Source organism: Alosa pseudoharengus, unplaced genomic scaffold (genome assembly GCF_046254945.1).
Source record: "Alosa pseudoharengus isolate Yale_2024_CS ecotype anadromous, Long Island Sound unplaced genomic scaffold, YU_APseudo_1.1 YU_APseudo_1.1_scf_2, whole genome shotgun sequence".
In the NCBI taxonomy this organism is placed as follows: domain Eukaryota; kingdom Metazoa; phylum Chordata; class Actinopteri; order Clupeiformes; family Clupeidae; genus Alosa; species Alosa pseudoharengus.
This window is the reverse complement of record NW_027468663.1, coordinates 4,301,507-4,318,904: the sequence shown is the minus strand read 5'-3', so window position 1 is coordinate 4,318,904 and position 17,398 is coordinate 4,301,507. Positions and strand designations below refer to the sequence as shown.

Here is a 17,398-nt window from a genome sequence, read left to right as displayed (position 1 = left end):
TCAGCAGTGGGGGGGAGAGGCGCTGGAGTAAAGCAGGGACACAGGCAGTGTGTGCAGTGTGTGCAGGTGTACTCTCCCCCGCTCACCTTCACCAACACAACACCTGAGCTGAGGGAGCGCAACACCTCATCCGCCGCCCACTGCTTTCATCCAGCGCCGTCGAATACAATATGTGCACAGAAGGCTGTTAATTTCATACTGTATATCTGCTTCCATGTGTTTTTCATATGGAGTGGTAGATAAGGCAGCAGTGCTGCCTTCTTCTAAGCTAATGGACACTGTTCCCAAAAGCATTGCACAAAAAGAGAGAAAGTTCCGGATTGAACTGTGGAAATGAGTCTAGGATGACCCCATCTATGTTTCTTTTGAAAATCTCAGGTCTCTGGTTTTATTTGAGGTTACTGAAAGAAGATTCGGATGGCTGGGGTGAGAAATAGAGATTACACACTCTCAAATGGGGGGAGGCATGTTTGAACAGGTGGAAACAGGTTTGGAAACTGCACAAACCACACTGTTAAAATGGTGTCCACAATTACTGACTACATTGTGTGAAAATGGAGGGATCTATCACCAAAAAGACTGGGGGAGCAAAACCACACAGACACGCCCACACGCACACACACGCACACACACACACACACACACACGCACACACACACACACACACACACACACACACTCACTCACTCACTCACTGACTCACTCACTCACTCACGCCCAAAAACACACACAAACACACCAACATCAACACAGTTCAAACACAAGAGGTCAAGAAGCTATAAATACACCTATTGGTGGGAGACAATGTCTAACACACAGGACAGGCCCTTTTTCCACATGTTGAGTGAGCTTCTGAGCTTTTATGTATAGCCATTCTGAACAATAAAGCCATTGTTTTTTTGTTTTTTTTTAAACAACTTGAATTTCCCCTTGAGGATCGCTTGAATTTCCCCTTGAGGATCAATAAAGTATCTATCTATCTATCTATCTATCTATCTATCTATCTATCTATCTATCTATCTAAACAGCTTAAAAACATTCAACATTGATGAGCAGGTCTATGCCTGTTTGCTTTCTGGCACATGGGGCTGATCTAGTACACACACACGCACACACACGCATAAATCTTCCCTTTGTGGCTTGTGGCATCAGGCCACTCACTGAATGTTTAACCCTAACCCTAAGTGTGTTTCTGATATTGGGCTAGCTCGTCAAGGATGAGAAGCTGTGAGGTATGTGCATGATTTGTGCATTTTTTTCTCCCACAAATGAGAACAGAATCCCAGAAGTCCAACGTCCGAGGACCTGAAGGCAGTTGAGACACTCTCGAGGCTGTGACTAGGCCTGTCCTGTTCAAAATGAATCCCCTTCATTGAAAACATCAATAGTGTGTCTACTTGGCTATTCAAAGATGTACAATCTCAGTCTCTGATGTGATAGGGTGATAGGCATCAGGACAGCCACTGTTTACATGGACATCTAAAAGGCCACTTGAAACAGTAGGATCTGATCCAAAGGTTCTTCCTCTACTTTTAAACAGACAGAGAAACAGACAAATAAACAGCAAAGAAAGCACCCCATTTCCTTGTAGGAATCAACAAATGTAACCAGCACCAAACACTGGAGGGAAAACATGTGCAGCTACAACACCTGAGAGTGGTCTCCACCAGGGAGGGAAAGCTGTCTGCACCACAGCCACTGTCATGAGGATACCCCTGATAATCTACCAGTAGCAGAATAAGACACCACTAAGGTTTTGGGAAACGCATGGGATGGAGGACAGATAAAAACATAATGGATGTTATGAGATATGGGCATCTTTATTCATACTTTCAGAGGCCTACAGCAAGGGGCCAACACAAGTCTAAACATAACACAAGCCGTTCAGACGAGAAGGATCTACAACGCTGAACTCGGCACGCTAGAGCCCCACGGCTCCTTGGCACACTGAGTGGTTTGATAAAACCATTCAGCATCCTCATCAGACATCCAGCTGAGCGACATGCCGTCCCTGCCAGCACCGTCACCACACGCCTCCTCCACCACCTCCAGCTAGGGTGGGTGACAGGCCCCGTGCACCATCTGACATATTCAACACGCTGAACAAATTAAAAGGGAACACTAGAGATGAACAACGAATGTACACAAGTTGTTGCTCCCTCTGCAGTAAATTAATCCGTCAGGATTATGTTAGAAATTGGGTTACTCTTGAAGGAGATACATGTGCAAATCCTGGTAGAATGTGCTAATAATTTGCCTGGATGAGAGACATGATGACATATTACTACATAACTGCCAAAATTGAGTAGTAGCTTCTTGTAGAAAGGTCCAATTTATTCTGGAAGGCTCTCAATGAGTTTACACGCTTCTGAATAAGCACCAAATCTGTGCAATTGCCAGTATTCCCTCTTATTAAACACTTCCAGTTACTGTTAACAGTATAACATTATATAATCATGATACAAGCATGCTTTATAGGTTGTTACAGTATAACAGTACAACTAATGTTATTACAATATCCTGTATTTAATCAATCAATTAATCCATACTTATACATGTCTTTGAGGCCAAATGAAAAAATATTTGAGGATTGCTTGCTAACATTTATTCACATGTTTGAACACCACCTTGTCTAATACAAATTCTCAGCAACTGCCTTGAGAGAGACTCTTGTTGTCACTCAGTCTTTCGTTAAAAAGTTAAAAAGTAAAATGATGAAATGAATACCCTGACCAAATATTTCTGACAATTACCAGTGAGTAAAATTGTGGATGACTCAGGCTAATCGCTACTTGGAATTAGGATCAATCTAGCGGTAGAACTCTGAATAGTGAATAGTGGCGCTCTTTTTCTGCAGGTAGAGTATGTTGAGTCAACTGACGGTAAACACTGACTGACAACACAGCCCACCCCTCATAAGGATGTACTTTGGAACGAACAAATAAAGCCTGGCTTTGGATTCCCCTGCCGCTGCTGCACAGGAGCGCACGGGAGAAGGCTCAATCCCCGAATAATGGTGTAAGGCTTTTCACAAAGAGACAACCGCATCTCGGGGAGCTGCATTTGTCCAGGATTAACGAACGGAAAAATAAGAAAATGAAGGTTAGAGGGTTCAGGCTTCACGGTATTTTAGTGTGTGTGTGAGAAAGAGAGAGAGCGTGCGAGAGAGAGAAAGAGAGAGAGAGAGAGAGAGAAAGAGAGAAAGAGAGAGAGAGAGAAGGGTAGGCATCATCCACTTACCCTCACATCCCCATTGTTGGGCTTGGAGTTGTGGCTGAAGGCCTGGGCGGGGTCTTTGTGGTAGACCTTCAGACATGAGTGAGGTGTGATGTTCCTGCAGAGCACAACAACACAGGGGCAGGGTGAGCCATGACAACAGTGGAGGATTGGCTTCACTTCCAGCTGATTATGCATGCAATTGTGTGCTTATGACTATACAACGGTTTGTGCGCCGATGCACAATCATTATGGAGACTCCTATTACGGATACGCTGACAGCATTCCGCCGCTTTTGCACAATGTTACGATTAGACTGGGGCCGACTGCACGAGCGTGATGACACCCCGGCGAGCGATATCAATTCATCACGGGAGACGTACTGTATATGTAAATCAGGTTTCTCGGCCAAGTATACTGACGTATAAAAGGAATTTGCTCTCTGCATTTATCCCATCCGTGAATTAGTGAACACACAGAGCACACAGTGAACACACAGTGAGGTGAAGCACACACTAACCCGGAGCAGTGAGCTGCCTTGCTACAGCGGCGCTCGGGGAGCAGTGAGGGGTTAGGTGCCTTGCTCAAGGGCACTTCAGCCGTTCCTACTGGTCGGGGATCGAACCTGCAACCCTTCGGTTACAAGCCCGAAGCCCTAACCAGTAGGCCACACCCCTTGACGCTTCTCTCACTATGACGCACGAGCACCACTGCAAAATCAGCCCCGGCTATTGATGACAAGCCCAGATTTGTAAATCCCTCAACCCGCTCGGGAGCTTAACTATTCAGGACATCTCTTCCTTGGGCCACCCAGCCCAGCCCAGCCCAGGCTCAGGATTTTGAACCCCACAGAGAGGAGGGATTACACCCACCCCCCTTCCCCCAACCCCCACTCCTCCCCCGTTTCCTCTTGGCTTGTTTGGGCCTCGTCTGAAGGCAGGGTGTGGTGCCGGGGACACTCCCCGGAGTCCACACGCGTTCAGACACGGACTCCATCTCCCCTCGGCTGGCGGTGATTATGCCGGGGGTTGGGCCTGGCATGGAGGAGGGCGGAGGGTGGTGAGCTGGTGTCAGGAGGCTCTTTGGACATCTAACTGCCTGTTTAGTTGTGGTTTGGCTTCCTGAGGCAACGGGTGGTTTTAACATGTCAGCTATGAGAAGCAGTGGCTCTTGATTCAGATCAGTTTTTTCCCCCTTTCCAAAGCCAGTATCAGTCATCCACTGCCCGATTGTGCGGCATTCAACAAGATTTAGCTGCATTAAACTGTCTTTAAAATCAGTGACAAATAGATCAGCCCAACCCACGCACTGCATACCAACTGCATTTAGCAATACAAAGGCAACTTCAATTGAACCATCTGTGTTTGTCTTTTAGCAAATCTATACATATGCTTTGTTATTTCATATGCTGACAATACGAAGAAATTACACTCAGTTTCATGTGGGCCACAGAGCCCTACTGTCTTACAGTGTCTCATTGTTTGCAGACAAGAGAATGCATACAAACACCCACACACACACACACACACACACACACACACACACACACACACACACACACACACAGTGTACGTGGTGTATTGCAGGACTTGTTTGTACGGAACTGTCATTGTGGGAATGCTGCCTCGAGCAGGGTGGAGGAGAGGAGGAGAGGAGAGGGGGAGAGAAGGAGAAGAGGAGTGGTGGAGAGGAGGAGTGGTGGAGAGGAGAGGAGGAGAGAAGGAGGAGGAGAAAGATGAGTGGAGAGGGGGAGAGGAGAGGAGGACAGGGGGAGAGGATGAGAAGAGGAGTGGTGGAGAGGAGGAGTGGTGGAGAGGAGAGGAGGAGAGAAGGAGGAGGAGAAAGATGAGTGGAGAGGGGGAGAGGAGAGGAGGAGAGGGGGAGAGGATGAGAAGAGGAGTGGTGGAGAGGAGGAGTGGTGGAGAGGAGAGGAGGAGAGAAGGAGGAGGAGAAAGATGAGTGGAGAGGGGGAGAGGAGAGGAGGAGAGGGGGAGAGGATGAGAAGAGGAGTGGTGGAGAGGAGGAGTGGTGGAGAGGAGAGGAGGAGAGGAGGAGAGCGCAGTAGGCTGTGCCACTCACCTGACGTCAGTAAGCTCATAGTAGACGTTCCTCATGTCGTCCTTGATGTAGACAGCCATGCTGGGGGACTCCAGCATCTTCATGGTGAGCAGCTGGGGGAAGGCACTGACAAACAGGGCCCGGATGGTGTCCGCCCCGGTGATCTCGTTTGGCATCCGGATCTGCTTGGTGTCCTCGCCATACTGCAGGTACAGAACACCTGAGACAAGGGGAGAGAGCCTGGCAAGTCAGTGATGTTGAAGACACACACACACACATCCATAAGCATGCACACACAAACACACACACGCACACACATGCACGTACACACATGCACACACACACACACACACACACACACACACAGACACACACACACACACACACACACACACACACACACACACACACACACAGATAGACAGCCAGACAGAGCAAATGAGTCAATTCAGTTTTATTTAGGTGGTAAACCCCATTAAGAATGTATTGTCTGAATTATCTCGGTGAGTCATGAACTCCACAATTCCAACAGCAGTGATTTTTCTTGATGTGTTGGCCTGCAGTGGCTTGTTAGCTTCGGTTTGCTTCGGTTTGATGGCTATGCCACAAGACAGGGAGGGAAAAACAAGACGAGCCAAAAAGAGAGGCATGGACAACAACACAGGAGCAGACAGCATTGACTCAGAGCCAGTTCCATCCGTTCATTTGTGTCCATTAGAGTCTTCCTCGAAGACCTTTCAGGCCCAGAGTGCTATGCTCACAGTATGTTTTCAAGTATTTGCAGAGATATGTTTTTCAGTGGCCCACTTAATTGCATGGCAATAAAAGCTACCAGATGTTCCTGAAAAATATCTGTGAGTGTCTGAATGGCCCATTGGGGAGAGACCATATCCCTCTAATAATAAAGCCTATTAAAGTCAAAAAGAGGTTCATGTTTGTTGGGGAAAACACAGCCTCATGGTATGCTGAGGACATGTTGATATTGCAAATGCAGTTTTAATTTATGTAAGCCTAAACTAAATGGACATGCAATTTGAGACGTTTCCATTAAAACAGACTTCACCAGACATACTAGTCCATTTGGAAACCCACAATGAGATGTGGCCTAACATTTGCCTGGGATAAAATCCCACCACCAAGGACTGCAACTAGCAAATGCCCCCCAAAAAAGTTCAACACTGTTTCTGACATACTGAAAGAGATTTATGTATGATTTTAACATACCGAAAGAGTTATTTTGTATAAAAAATGTCTGTCCCTAAATCATTTTCCCTTTTGCTGTAAGAATGACAGCATTTTCTATTGACAATGCACTAGACAACCATCTAAAAAACAACTCTATCCATAATCAATGAAATCACAGCTCACACATCATCCTTCATTTGATCATTCTACTTAAAATAAGCATATTCAAGACATACATACACACACACAGAGAGAGAGAGAGAGAGAGAGAGAGAGAGCATATCGGTGGTGTTGTATGGTAAAGTGAGGGGTCACTCACCCAGTGACCTGTCCTTGGTCTGGTTGGCAGAGCGCACCACAGGCAGGCTGGCCCTGGAGCGGGTGCCTCGGGTGAAGGCACTGGGTGGATCTCCTCCTTCAGACATGGCCTCCAGAGACTCCAGCGAGGCCACAGACAACGGCTCCCCCGGGGCCCCTAGGCCGGGCTGGGGGCCTGCACTGTGCTTAGGGAGTCTGATCTGGAGGGTAGGAAACACATGATCCATTTAGGAAACTCCACCTAGGCAAACTACATGAAAATAATCATCCTGTGCACTGTATTCGGAGTGAAATAAATATGGTGGATATTTTGTCAGACTCAATATTAAAACCAATGAGTTGGATGCCACAGAACAGATTATATATTTCCTTGTCCAGACATTCCAGAAACATTCCTTGTGTTTACCACAATTGGGTGCTACAAAAGTAACCATTTAAACCGAAATATCTCCAATCAGCATAAAACTCAAGGCGTGCGAAATCAAACACCCTGCCAGGGAGACTTTAATATGCGTGTGGCTGGCAAGCCTGGCTAGCCTTGATACAGTATAAAGACTTAGACTGCTAAACTCAACACAGATAACACATTAAGAAAATATTGCTCGCCAACCATGAGGACACAAGTGTTTTTTTGAATGTCAAATTACAAACAGCGAATCCATCATAAACAACAACAACCAATAGGAGTGCAGAGAGAAAGGTCAAATGGCGAGGGGAGGTCATTAGATTCATCTGGAAGTAATCTGAATGCACATTTTTATTATTTCAAATTCAAATGCCACACAGGAAACAGATAAACACGTCTGGTTATAGAAAGCCCCATGGTATCCAGAGGGAGACACATCAGAGCCATCTATGCACCATAAATATCAAATACCTTCAAAGCAGTCTGTGTCACAATGTAACCTCTAAGTATGATTTGCAACAGTGCACAGACAAATTAGAATCGACCACATACATAGCTGAGGTGAGATATGGAATCTGCCATGCAAATGATAATTCTCCAGTACTGCTGCCACCATGTTATAAATGCTGTATACCTCAGTGTGATCAAAACAAAAAAGCAAGCCACTGCTGTGAGGTCAGCTCTCGGCCTGAGAGGTCGTCTGTCAAAGACAGTTTTCTGAGGACATGCAGGGAAGCGGAGGGGATGGAGGAGCGCAAACTGTCAACACCTCTTTCAGTCAATTACTGTTTAACCCTGCCACCGTGCGCCGCTACAGAAGGGCACAGAGCACCGGCAAACACACAACAAGAGATGAGAGACATCTGTTTGGACAATAAAGCAAAGTGCTTTCATATGTTTAATTATGTTTTTTTCCCCGCCAAATCTAGCATGGATGTTTGTTTCTGTTTCCTCGTGTTGACGATGAGTCTGCGTAAACAGAGCGGAGTGGAGCGGAGCTCAAATCTGAGGACAAAGGATGCAGATGGGCATGCCAGCGCACCCCCGGGGACTCCTCCCACCCCCACCCCTCCGCTCTGCGCCGCTGTGCAGGGAGGAAGTGACATGCACAGGTCCATACACACACACGAGTCAGCCGCCGCATCAGGGCCACGCGGCTCCGCACCGCGCCGACTTGCTCCAACGCACGCACGGCTGCAGCCCTACCTCAGGTGAACCCCCCCGACCCCAGCCCGGATCGAGAGGACCCATCACTCACTGCCCACACATCTTTATTGGGGTGCTGGTCCCCCTACCGGCCTCCTGTGTACTGCAGACAGGTACAGGGCAGATTAATATGCCAGGCTATTGCACTGACCCTTGATCATCAAAACATCAATAAAAAATCAGGAGGGGGTCACCCATTCTATCTGACCTTGTGTACTGAGTGTGACTGTGAGTGCGGACTGAGAGACTGTGTGTACACTACACAGATCATAATGGTGTTTGATTTGATGCATAACCGTGATGTATAAACATATATTTAATGAAAAGAGTAAATGTGGTGTGATATACATTGTCTAGCTTTTACAGTATATTAAAAAACACAGGAAGAGAAAGATGGAGAGGAAGAGAAGTCGCACACTTAGTTTTAGCTCCAACTGAGAAATGGAGGCCCGAGGCTTGTGTTGTTTACCAACTGCACGGTCAAGTTAACTTCAGATTATCCCTATCATTGGCAAAAACCTCACAACAGCATTAAGAGTGTGCCTTCACGAGTGAGCAGGCATTGCTGTGGGTTTGTATAAATAATGATCACTGCGCATATTGTGCAATTCTGGGTCAAGTTCAGATTTGTCCAAGATGGCCCAATCCGTTTCATGACTTTAATTCCAGCTATTTCCAGCATATAGGCTGATGAGCCAGATTATGCTCATTCAGTGGGCCAGTGTTTACATGCAGTTGCCATGGTGTGACCCCTGAGCAAGTACACAACATGACAAGGGCTAAGAAAGAGGAAGCCAAGGATCACGGAGATTCTTTCCAAATTGCAAGTGAAATGTGCATGTGTGCGTGTGTGGGGTGAACACCTGCTCAGAATCTGAGGCCTCCATGGGTGACACTCTCATGCAGCAACACACTCTGTCCTCATTGCTGCATGTTGCCACTTCCTCTGCGCTCAACTCACAGGTCCCATCATCCTTTATTTACACAGAGAGACAGAGAAGGATTCGTCCGCTTGACCCCACAGCAGGTATTGGAAGCCGGAATTCCATACAAACGGCAGCCCAGCCGCAGCAACTAGCTGTGAGAACTATGAGGTCTCACACAGACCACAACAGTCCTCCTAAATCACACTAGGAAAGTGTTGTGTAACACATTTAAGTCTTTCAAAAAACATTTCCTGTGAAAACATCTGAAATGTCACCAAACAGGTATAGCTAGAGTTCTCTGAGCAAACTTTTCACCTCGGCCATGTGTGTTAGCACAGGACCTTAGAGGAAGATGGACTCCAAGGTGTTTTCCAGATGCAAAATCTTGCATTATATTTCAAAGTGGGTTTCGTATCAGAGTTTGAGGAGACCATGACGGAGCTGAACTGGGTCACACAGCACTCATTAGGGATAACAAATCATGCTTTTTCTTGTGCCTACTTGCAACATTGGGTGGGCATTTTTAGGTGACACGTAGCCGGGGGGATTCTGTGACAAAAATGCACGCTGTTCGCCCAGTTCACTCGGTCTGACTGACATCCTGGACCTGCAACCGGCCATTATTGTGTGGTGTGCGAGCCGCCGGTGAACTGAGAGAGCCGGCTAGCCTGGGAGGAATGTGAGTGTTTGGAGTCGGGGGTTGGCCATACCGGGCTTGTCTGACAACAGATCAGTGCCTCCGGGGCATATCTGAGCCCAGGCCTACGACGCCCCACAAAGCCCACAAACCAGACCGCTCAGGCCTGCTGGAACAACAACAAACACCTGGAACCTGTTGGCCGAAGGTCACCGCTTCCGGTCAGAGTAACTGAGTATATATTACATAGATTGACATCTTGCAGTCAACGCGCAGAGAACTCTGGATCACATCATCTCATACATGTTGTGAGGATCTGTTAATCCAACATTGTAGTTTTGCACACTGGCAGTCTGGCTAAAAAGAAAGAAAAAAAATAACTTTCCTATGCTCTTCATTTCTGAGCTGTGAGTCAGCCTGGCTGCTCAGAGGTAATTACTCAGCACAGAAGAGTGTGTGCGCCTCACTTTATACCGTCGACACGGTCACAAAGCTCACGTGGCCCAGTGGGTGCAGGTGGAGGGTCTGGAGGTGATGAGTGGGCGTGATGCTATCTGTTTGGGCACTGTGGCTTTCCTGGCAACAATTCCAACCCATTTTCCCAATCTGCCAGTAAGAATGGCGTACTGTCCCCCTCACCGAAGTGTGCTGGTGCTGCTCGACCCGACTGGGATCAAGCCGGTCATGTGGACAGAGAACAGACAGCTAGTTACATTTGAGTGTCCAGAGCACTCACAGAGCACTCACAACTCACAACTGAGGTTGGAAAACAAGAAACATCAAAAACCATATAATTATATTTAAACAAGCGTATTATATTTAAATTATATTTAACACACACACACACACACACAAAGCCCTGGCACCCTACATCTGCTAACACTTCCACAAGCAAAGTATCAGCTGTGGCTCCTCTGAATGCTAGCCAGTAGGCCTACTACAGGAATCGATCTAGAATGGATTCCAGGCATACAGGAGAGCTGGGTCACCATACGGTAGCACTCACTTGCTGTCAGAATAAGTGTAACAGTGTGTCTGTTAAACAGTCATGGAGATGGAGAAGAGGGAGAAAGAGAGAGAGAGAAATAAAGAAAGAGACAGATATTAGAGAGAGGGAGAGAGGAGCGCATGCGAGAGAGAAAAGGCTACCGATAAAAAGGAAAGCAGCCATCAGAGCACCACCTCAAACAGTTCACTGCATTCTCCTTTAATCACAGGCAGATGAAGAGGCAAAGCCCTGGTCTCATCTGTACTGGTCATATGCCAGCTCTTTCAAAGGCTTGGCAGGACAGAATAAATCATGTCTCCGAAACTCCTGACCCTTCATCCATCTAGGTGCACGACTGGCAGACTATTAAGCCAAAAAGGAGTGTGCTATTAACTCCCACGGGATGTTTGGGCTCCCAGTGTTGCAATATGCAGGGGGGAATAGCATATTTGAGGGGGCTGCTCTCTGCGGGTAACCTTGAGAATGAACAGTAATCCAAGCCGACCAAAGCTAATACGCCAACCAGAATGTTTCATTATTCAAAGCAGCAGCAATTGTTGCAAATCAGTGAAATGTAATAGCCTACTTTATTGTCTAGATTCCAGATTCCGGGCTATTCCACCCATTTCGAAATTCACTTATAGTAAAATGATATGCTCTGAAATGCAAACTACAAATAAGTGGTTATATATCAGTAAGAAAGCATATGTTTATGTCACACCCAGTTCAACTTCTCTCAACAAGTAGTCTACAATCTAGTTGAGAGAAGAAAAAAAAGACAATATAGAATATAATGGAGGCAGAGTCAGACTGATTTGGCCTACTTGGCAAAACTGAATGAAATTCATGTGGAAAAAAGTGAGCAAACCTTACGCCATCTCAGTACAGTCCATTTGGGCCACATGAAAGTTTTTACGGAGCAAAAGAACTCTAACTTGTTATCTTTAGGCTACTTGGTGGAAAACGCAGCTACGGGAGACAAAGATAAACCAAAGGTGACAATATATATAGGCTACCACAAAGTAGTCATCATCGAAAATGCAAAAAAGCAAACTTGTCACAACTTGAAAAGCACATGATCACTAACCCAGCGGCGCTGCAATCATGTTCTGAAGTAATCCGACAGATTTCCACGTTTTCACGATTTCTTCATGAAAAACTGATCCAATCCAACTCGGTCCGGACTGCGAGACAAAGTAGACAATTTTTTCCTGTCTCGAAACGGGACGTGGTAAGCACACGCGCTGGTGAAAAAACGGATAACTCTTGGTTCCGATGTGATAGTGGGTGGGTATTTGCCTGTAAACTGAGCTCTCTCACCAGTGACACCACTCCCCTCCATGGTAACTAACCACACCCACACATGCGGTGTTACCTGAGTCTTTCATTGTCGGTTTTTAGACGGACTTAGAAAGCAATTCATAAGACTGCGTATGGAAGGATAGGCTTTCCTTTCCACTTTTCAGCTTTACACATAAACTCCAACACGAACTACATGAAGTATGCCTATCTTTTTCCAACTCCATGGAAGTCCTCAACCGAGTTTTCGGGTTGATATATTGCCCAATACACCAATATAATAATAAAATGTTCAAGGCGCTTAATAAGGCTCATCTTAAACTGACATTTTCAGATTGTTTTTCAGAACAACTATTGCCTTTACATGAAATATCCTATTCTATTCACCAGGAGAAAAAAACCTCTCTGAAGCGTACGTCATTGATAGGGTACCATCTAGTGGTGATTTCAATGCAAATGCAAATCATGTGTAACTATCATTTAGGTGTTATTTGAGTGTTATTACACCAGACCATACAGGAAGACAAGTGAAACAAACCTCACAGTTGTCAAGATATGTTGTTTCAAGAAGGCTTTAACGTGATGCACGCAAAGACAACAAAATCACGTATTGGCCTGAAACAATGTGGCCTTCTTTTACATGTAACATGTTTGAAACAATCTGTGCATGTGACCTGCGGCAAATGTAGAAAACATGTTGTTGATAATTGTACTGAAAGTTTTCAGTGGTGGTGGAGATATTCATAACCATTACCATTTCCCATACCTTCACAGCAGGTATACAAATCATTTAAAATATCAAGGGAGAACTCAAGGAAGAAAGCCTACAACAAATCAGTGACTGCACTGCACGACAACGTGACAGTACACTGCCAACTGGAAGACCGGGAGTCCAGGAGTGGCTTCTGGCTGTCCTTACCTGGTCCCTGATTCTCTCCTGGTGGCCCATGATGGTGGAGGCGTGGTGGGGGTACTTCTGCTTCAGGTGCTCCAGGAAGGCCTCTCGCTTGCGGTCCATGTGGTGCGGCTGCATGGTCTGTGCGTCCCCAGCGCTGCGAGGCCCCCCTACTGTGTAGCGTCTGGGCAGGGTGCGTGGGGACCAGGGGTCTGAGTGGTCACTGTCGTCTGCGCTGCTGCTGTGGTGCTGGCTGAGGGCCTCATTCTCTGTGGCGGACAGCCTCTGGTTGCTGATGTTGCCAACCTCTGAGGGGTAATCATGAAAAGGAAGGAGGGGAAAGGGTTTTATTTTAGGTGAGGGAGCAGCCCATGCAGAGTTCAAGTGCAGGTACTGGTAGTAATGTGTCAGAGCAACCAGTTTCTAACCATGTTTTATTCCCTCTCAATTCCATAATAATGATTCCTTATCCAGCTATAAAAAGTAAAACAAAAAACAAATGCAGCCTCAGTAGGTGACTGCCCATATGGTCCAATAGCTACACCTAATTAGCATGACAGGCAATTAATCCAGTAGCAGGAACTACTATCAAAGGAGCGGACTGGCATTAGCCAGGCAAGAGCAATTACGGTGATGTGTGGCCAGCAACAAAACAAGACATTTGTCACCCCATAAACAGCCTGCGTCCCAGACAGAAGCAGGCCTGTGAGGGCTCATTACGCGCCTGCAGGAACCTGTGAGGGCCGGTCCCCTGCCATGGATCTGCAGCAGAGGTCAATGCTACTGCACTCTGATGATTTAAAGTGCTGATCGCAACACCAGTGAATGAGAAGTGTGGATGTTTGTACTCATCTGTTTCTGTCCAAATCCACCTATCCATCAAAGACCAAGCAATATAGATGGTGAAAGTAGATAAGGTATACAGTACATTCTGTAGATAGATGGGAGCAGGGAGGTCTGTTTTGGTACCATACTAAATGAACTCAGCACGTCGTCTGACATTGAATAAACTGCTGCTCATAAATTTAATCAGGATGGAGCCAGTCATGTGCAGACTCCGTTTATCAACTCAAGAAATGCACTGCTAAAGTAGGCCTCCCAAAATCTCTATCAGATGCCACATGACTGACTGGTGTGCAGGCTCCGTCTGCTTTCCTGCCAGCCTGCCTGCCGTTAAACCTTTATGTTGGCTTTATGAAGAGCATTATGGAGCAGAGCTCTCCGACCAATGATAGCTTCTGACTTCAAAGCACCGAGAGTCTAATGAGGGAGCAGCTGTAATCCTCTTTATTCATTATCTCACACAAATGATGTGGGAAGGAGACGGAGAGTCTAAGAAGATGGTCGCTTGAGCAGAAGGTGCCATATCGGTGCATATCTAAGGTATGTCCATAAGTATGTGGGAGACGTTTTTGAGTGTGTTCTGGCCTGGGGAATGTGAATGAGGAAGATAAATTAAATATCTAATCATACCTGGCATCGCCTTCCTTAATCCTCCAAAGATTTCATATTTTGGTTACTGTGAGGCCAAGCTCTGACCTGTTTAGCTCCTAACTATGCAGACTGTTACATACATACAAGCAACAACACTGCAGTAACGTTCAGAGAATTCATATTTGAATTCCCATACAGAGATTATTGTAAAGCCATTTTGTATTGGGGATACCATTCTCCCATCATTTCTGTCCACCACAGTGGAAAAGATGCAAAAGAGTTACTAGGAATGGATGTGTTCCCAGCTCCCTAAGCTGTGCTTGTCATCTTGTCTGAAATCACCCTGGCTCAGAGCAACATCTAGACCTTCATCCCCCTAACACACACACACACACACACACACACACACACACACACACACACACACACACACACACACTCTCTCTCTCTCTCTGGACAATTGTAGTGCAGAAAAGACTGCAGTGATTAACATAAGGTTTTTTAAAAGCGTGAAAGTTGGACTGGAAACTACCTGAGGATAGGTCTGAACAACAGCAACAACAAGAACAATAATATAAATAATAATAATGATAGTAAAATAATAAGTCTTTTTTATTATCTTGATGGTCTTGATTTAATGTTGCACACAATAGAAATACATTCAGAAGGATAATAGACCACCATATATAGCATGCACTGAATCATTGTGTCAAGCCATTTTCTGGCAGAACATCCTCACATAATCCAAATATGTGCTCTGAGATGCCCAAGAACAGCAAGGGTAAGCAATTGGACATTGGAATCATTCTCCACACAATGTCTTGTGCTGAATAATGTATGCTCATTGAGCTCAATGCAAATCAAACCAGCTAATAGGCTAACTGAAATAACACCCATGCCAATCTCTAGGTATGGTGAAGGGTATGTGATGATGTGGGGCTATTTTAATTCCAAAGGCCAAGGTAACTTTATCAGGATGCACAGTATTCTGGGTCCATGAAATAACTGGCCTTTAAAAATAAAAATCTGCCTGTCTCTATGGGAATTTGACAGAGGGGTGTCAATACTTATGACCCCTGTATTTTAAGAAAGAACATTTATTTATTTATGATACATTATTCATTCACTAAGAAAATTGGTGTCCTTAAAGGTTAGATATTTCCTCATTTTTCACTTAAGGCATTAAGATCAATTTCTAAAAGATGATTTTATATTCCTCTTTTCAGTCAACTTTAGCATGGGTGCCAACACTTTTGGCCATCACTGTATATGTACATAAGTCTTGTCAGTAAAACACCCATCACATTTAGGTAGCTTTTAAGACAGCCAAGGGAAGCATAACAATCTTGTCAAAATGCTCGTAGTGGATCAAAAGGCTGGGCAACACAGCTTTTCATTCAGTCTTCTCCTGGGGAGAGCAGTGTTGACATCACTTACAAAACATTCAAAATATATCCCCCTGATGTGATGTACACCCTGCAGGAGGTCTCCTTGCATCCTCCTTCCTCTCACACCCAACAACTACTGCTTCTCACACACACTCACACACACGCACACGCACACGCACACACACACAGCTAGAGAGGGCAAAAGGACAGAGCTTCCCTTTGAGCAGCTGCTGCCCCACTGTCCTGCGGTAGAAATTGTGAGAAAGCTTTCCTGGAAAAACCCTCTTCGCTTCACCAGCTTCCATCAACAGACTGATGATCCTTATCTCTTTCCTTCCACTGCAAGACGAAAGGAGAAAACACTGGCATTGTCCCTGCACACTATTTTTCCGAGAGGAAGGTCAAACGATAGACACTTAAGGATATCCTCCTGTTGTGACGTAATTCATTCTTTCCCCAATTTTGGCTTTCTAGTGTGTGTGTGTGTGTGTGTGTGTGACAGAGAGAGAGAGAGAGAGAGAGAGAGAGAGAGAGAGAGAGAGAGAGAGAGAGAGAGAGAGAGAGTGTGTGTGTGTGTGTGTGTGTGTGTCTTACACATCCACTGTCATGAAGGAGCGCAGTAGGACTCGTCAAAGAACCAAAACAAAATGAGAAGCTTATTAACTCTAATGTATCCATCTTTGTAATCCTTGGTTGTAGATATAGAAATTGTTTGATAGAGTCAGATGTCTCACATTGTTGATATCTCCTAATGATGTATCCACCTGTGTCATTAACATGCAAATGGCAAGAAGTAGGATGATGGCAAAATGGGACTGCATTATTGTATAACATTTTCATTGTTGGGTTTTCTTATCTATTATCCTCACCAGCACCTGCTGTGAAGTCTTAATTACATGCATATATGCACACACACAGACACACACACACACACACACACACACACACACACACACACACACACACACACAAACACACACACAGACACACACACACACACACACACACTTACTCACACACACACACAGACACAAAACACACAGCAATTAGCCTACTACCTGCTTGTTGCTGACTTGCTTGCCATTAAGTTGTCATGGGATGGGCCCTGTAGATAGGGCCAGACAAGAGCCTCATTATCTAGCTCTCCATGGCAGAGATGCTTGCCGAATGCCTGCCAGTGGCTCCAGTGTTTTAACATAGCAGAGGGAGAAAGTAATCCTTCTGTGGCGGAGGCGATTAACTCCAGGAACATGACGAGGCACAAGCTAAATTGCTGTGTAGGAGGAAACTCGCCGCAGAAGGAAAGGAAGGAATGGGAAAACGAAAGAGGGAAAAAACAGCAGTAATTAATGTAAGAGTCGTTATGAATTGGAGGCGGATGTTGACTGAAGAAATGAAAACCGAAGAGATTTTCACTCAGTGCATTAATAGGCTGCCAAGGA

At 45.6% G+C, this 17,398-nt stretch overlaps 1 protein-coding gene across 7 annotated transcripts in view; it reads right to left on the bottom strand.

The window, feature by feature from the left end:
• Nucleotides 1-17,398, bottom strand: part of LOC143133644 (sickle tail protein homolog) — a 44,466-nt gene that overhangs the window by 16,800 nt on the left and 10,268 nt on the right. For 6 of the 7 annotated variants that reach the window (XM_076293422.1, XM_076293429.1, XM_076293423.1 and 3 more), the window contains exons 2-5: nucleotides 13,159-13,442; nucleotides 6,779-6,977; nucleotides 5,296-5,494; nucleotides 3,241-3,334 (exon numbers count right to left, since the gene is read on the bottom strand). In XM_076293422.1, coding sequence (XP_076149537.1) covers nucleotides 3,241-3,334; nucleotides 5,296-5,494; nucleotides 6,779-6,977; nucleotides 13,159-13,272 — 606 coding nt within the window. In that variant the 5' untranslated portion in view covers nucleotides 13,273-13,442. Of the gene's footprint in view, nucleotides 1-3,240; nucleotides 3,335-5,295; nucleotides 5,495-6,778; nucleotides 6,978-12,027; nucleotides 12,355-13,158; nucleotides 13,443-17,398 lie in introns of those variants that run through there. The other variant, XM_076293428.1, reaches the window with a different exon arrangement.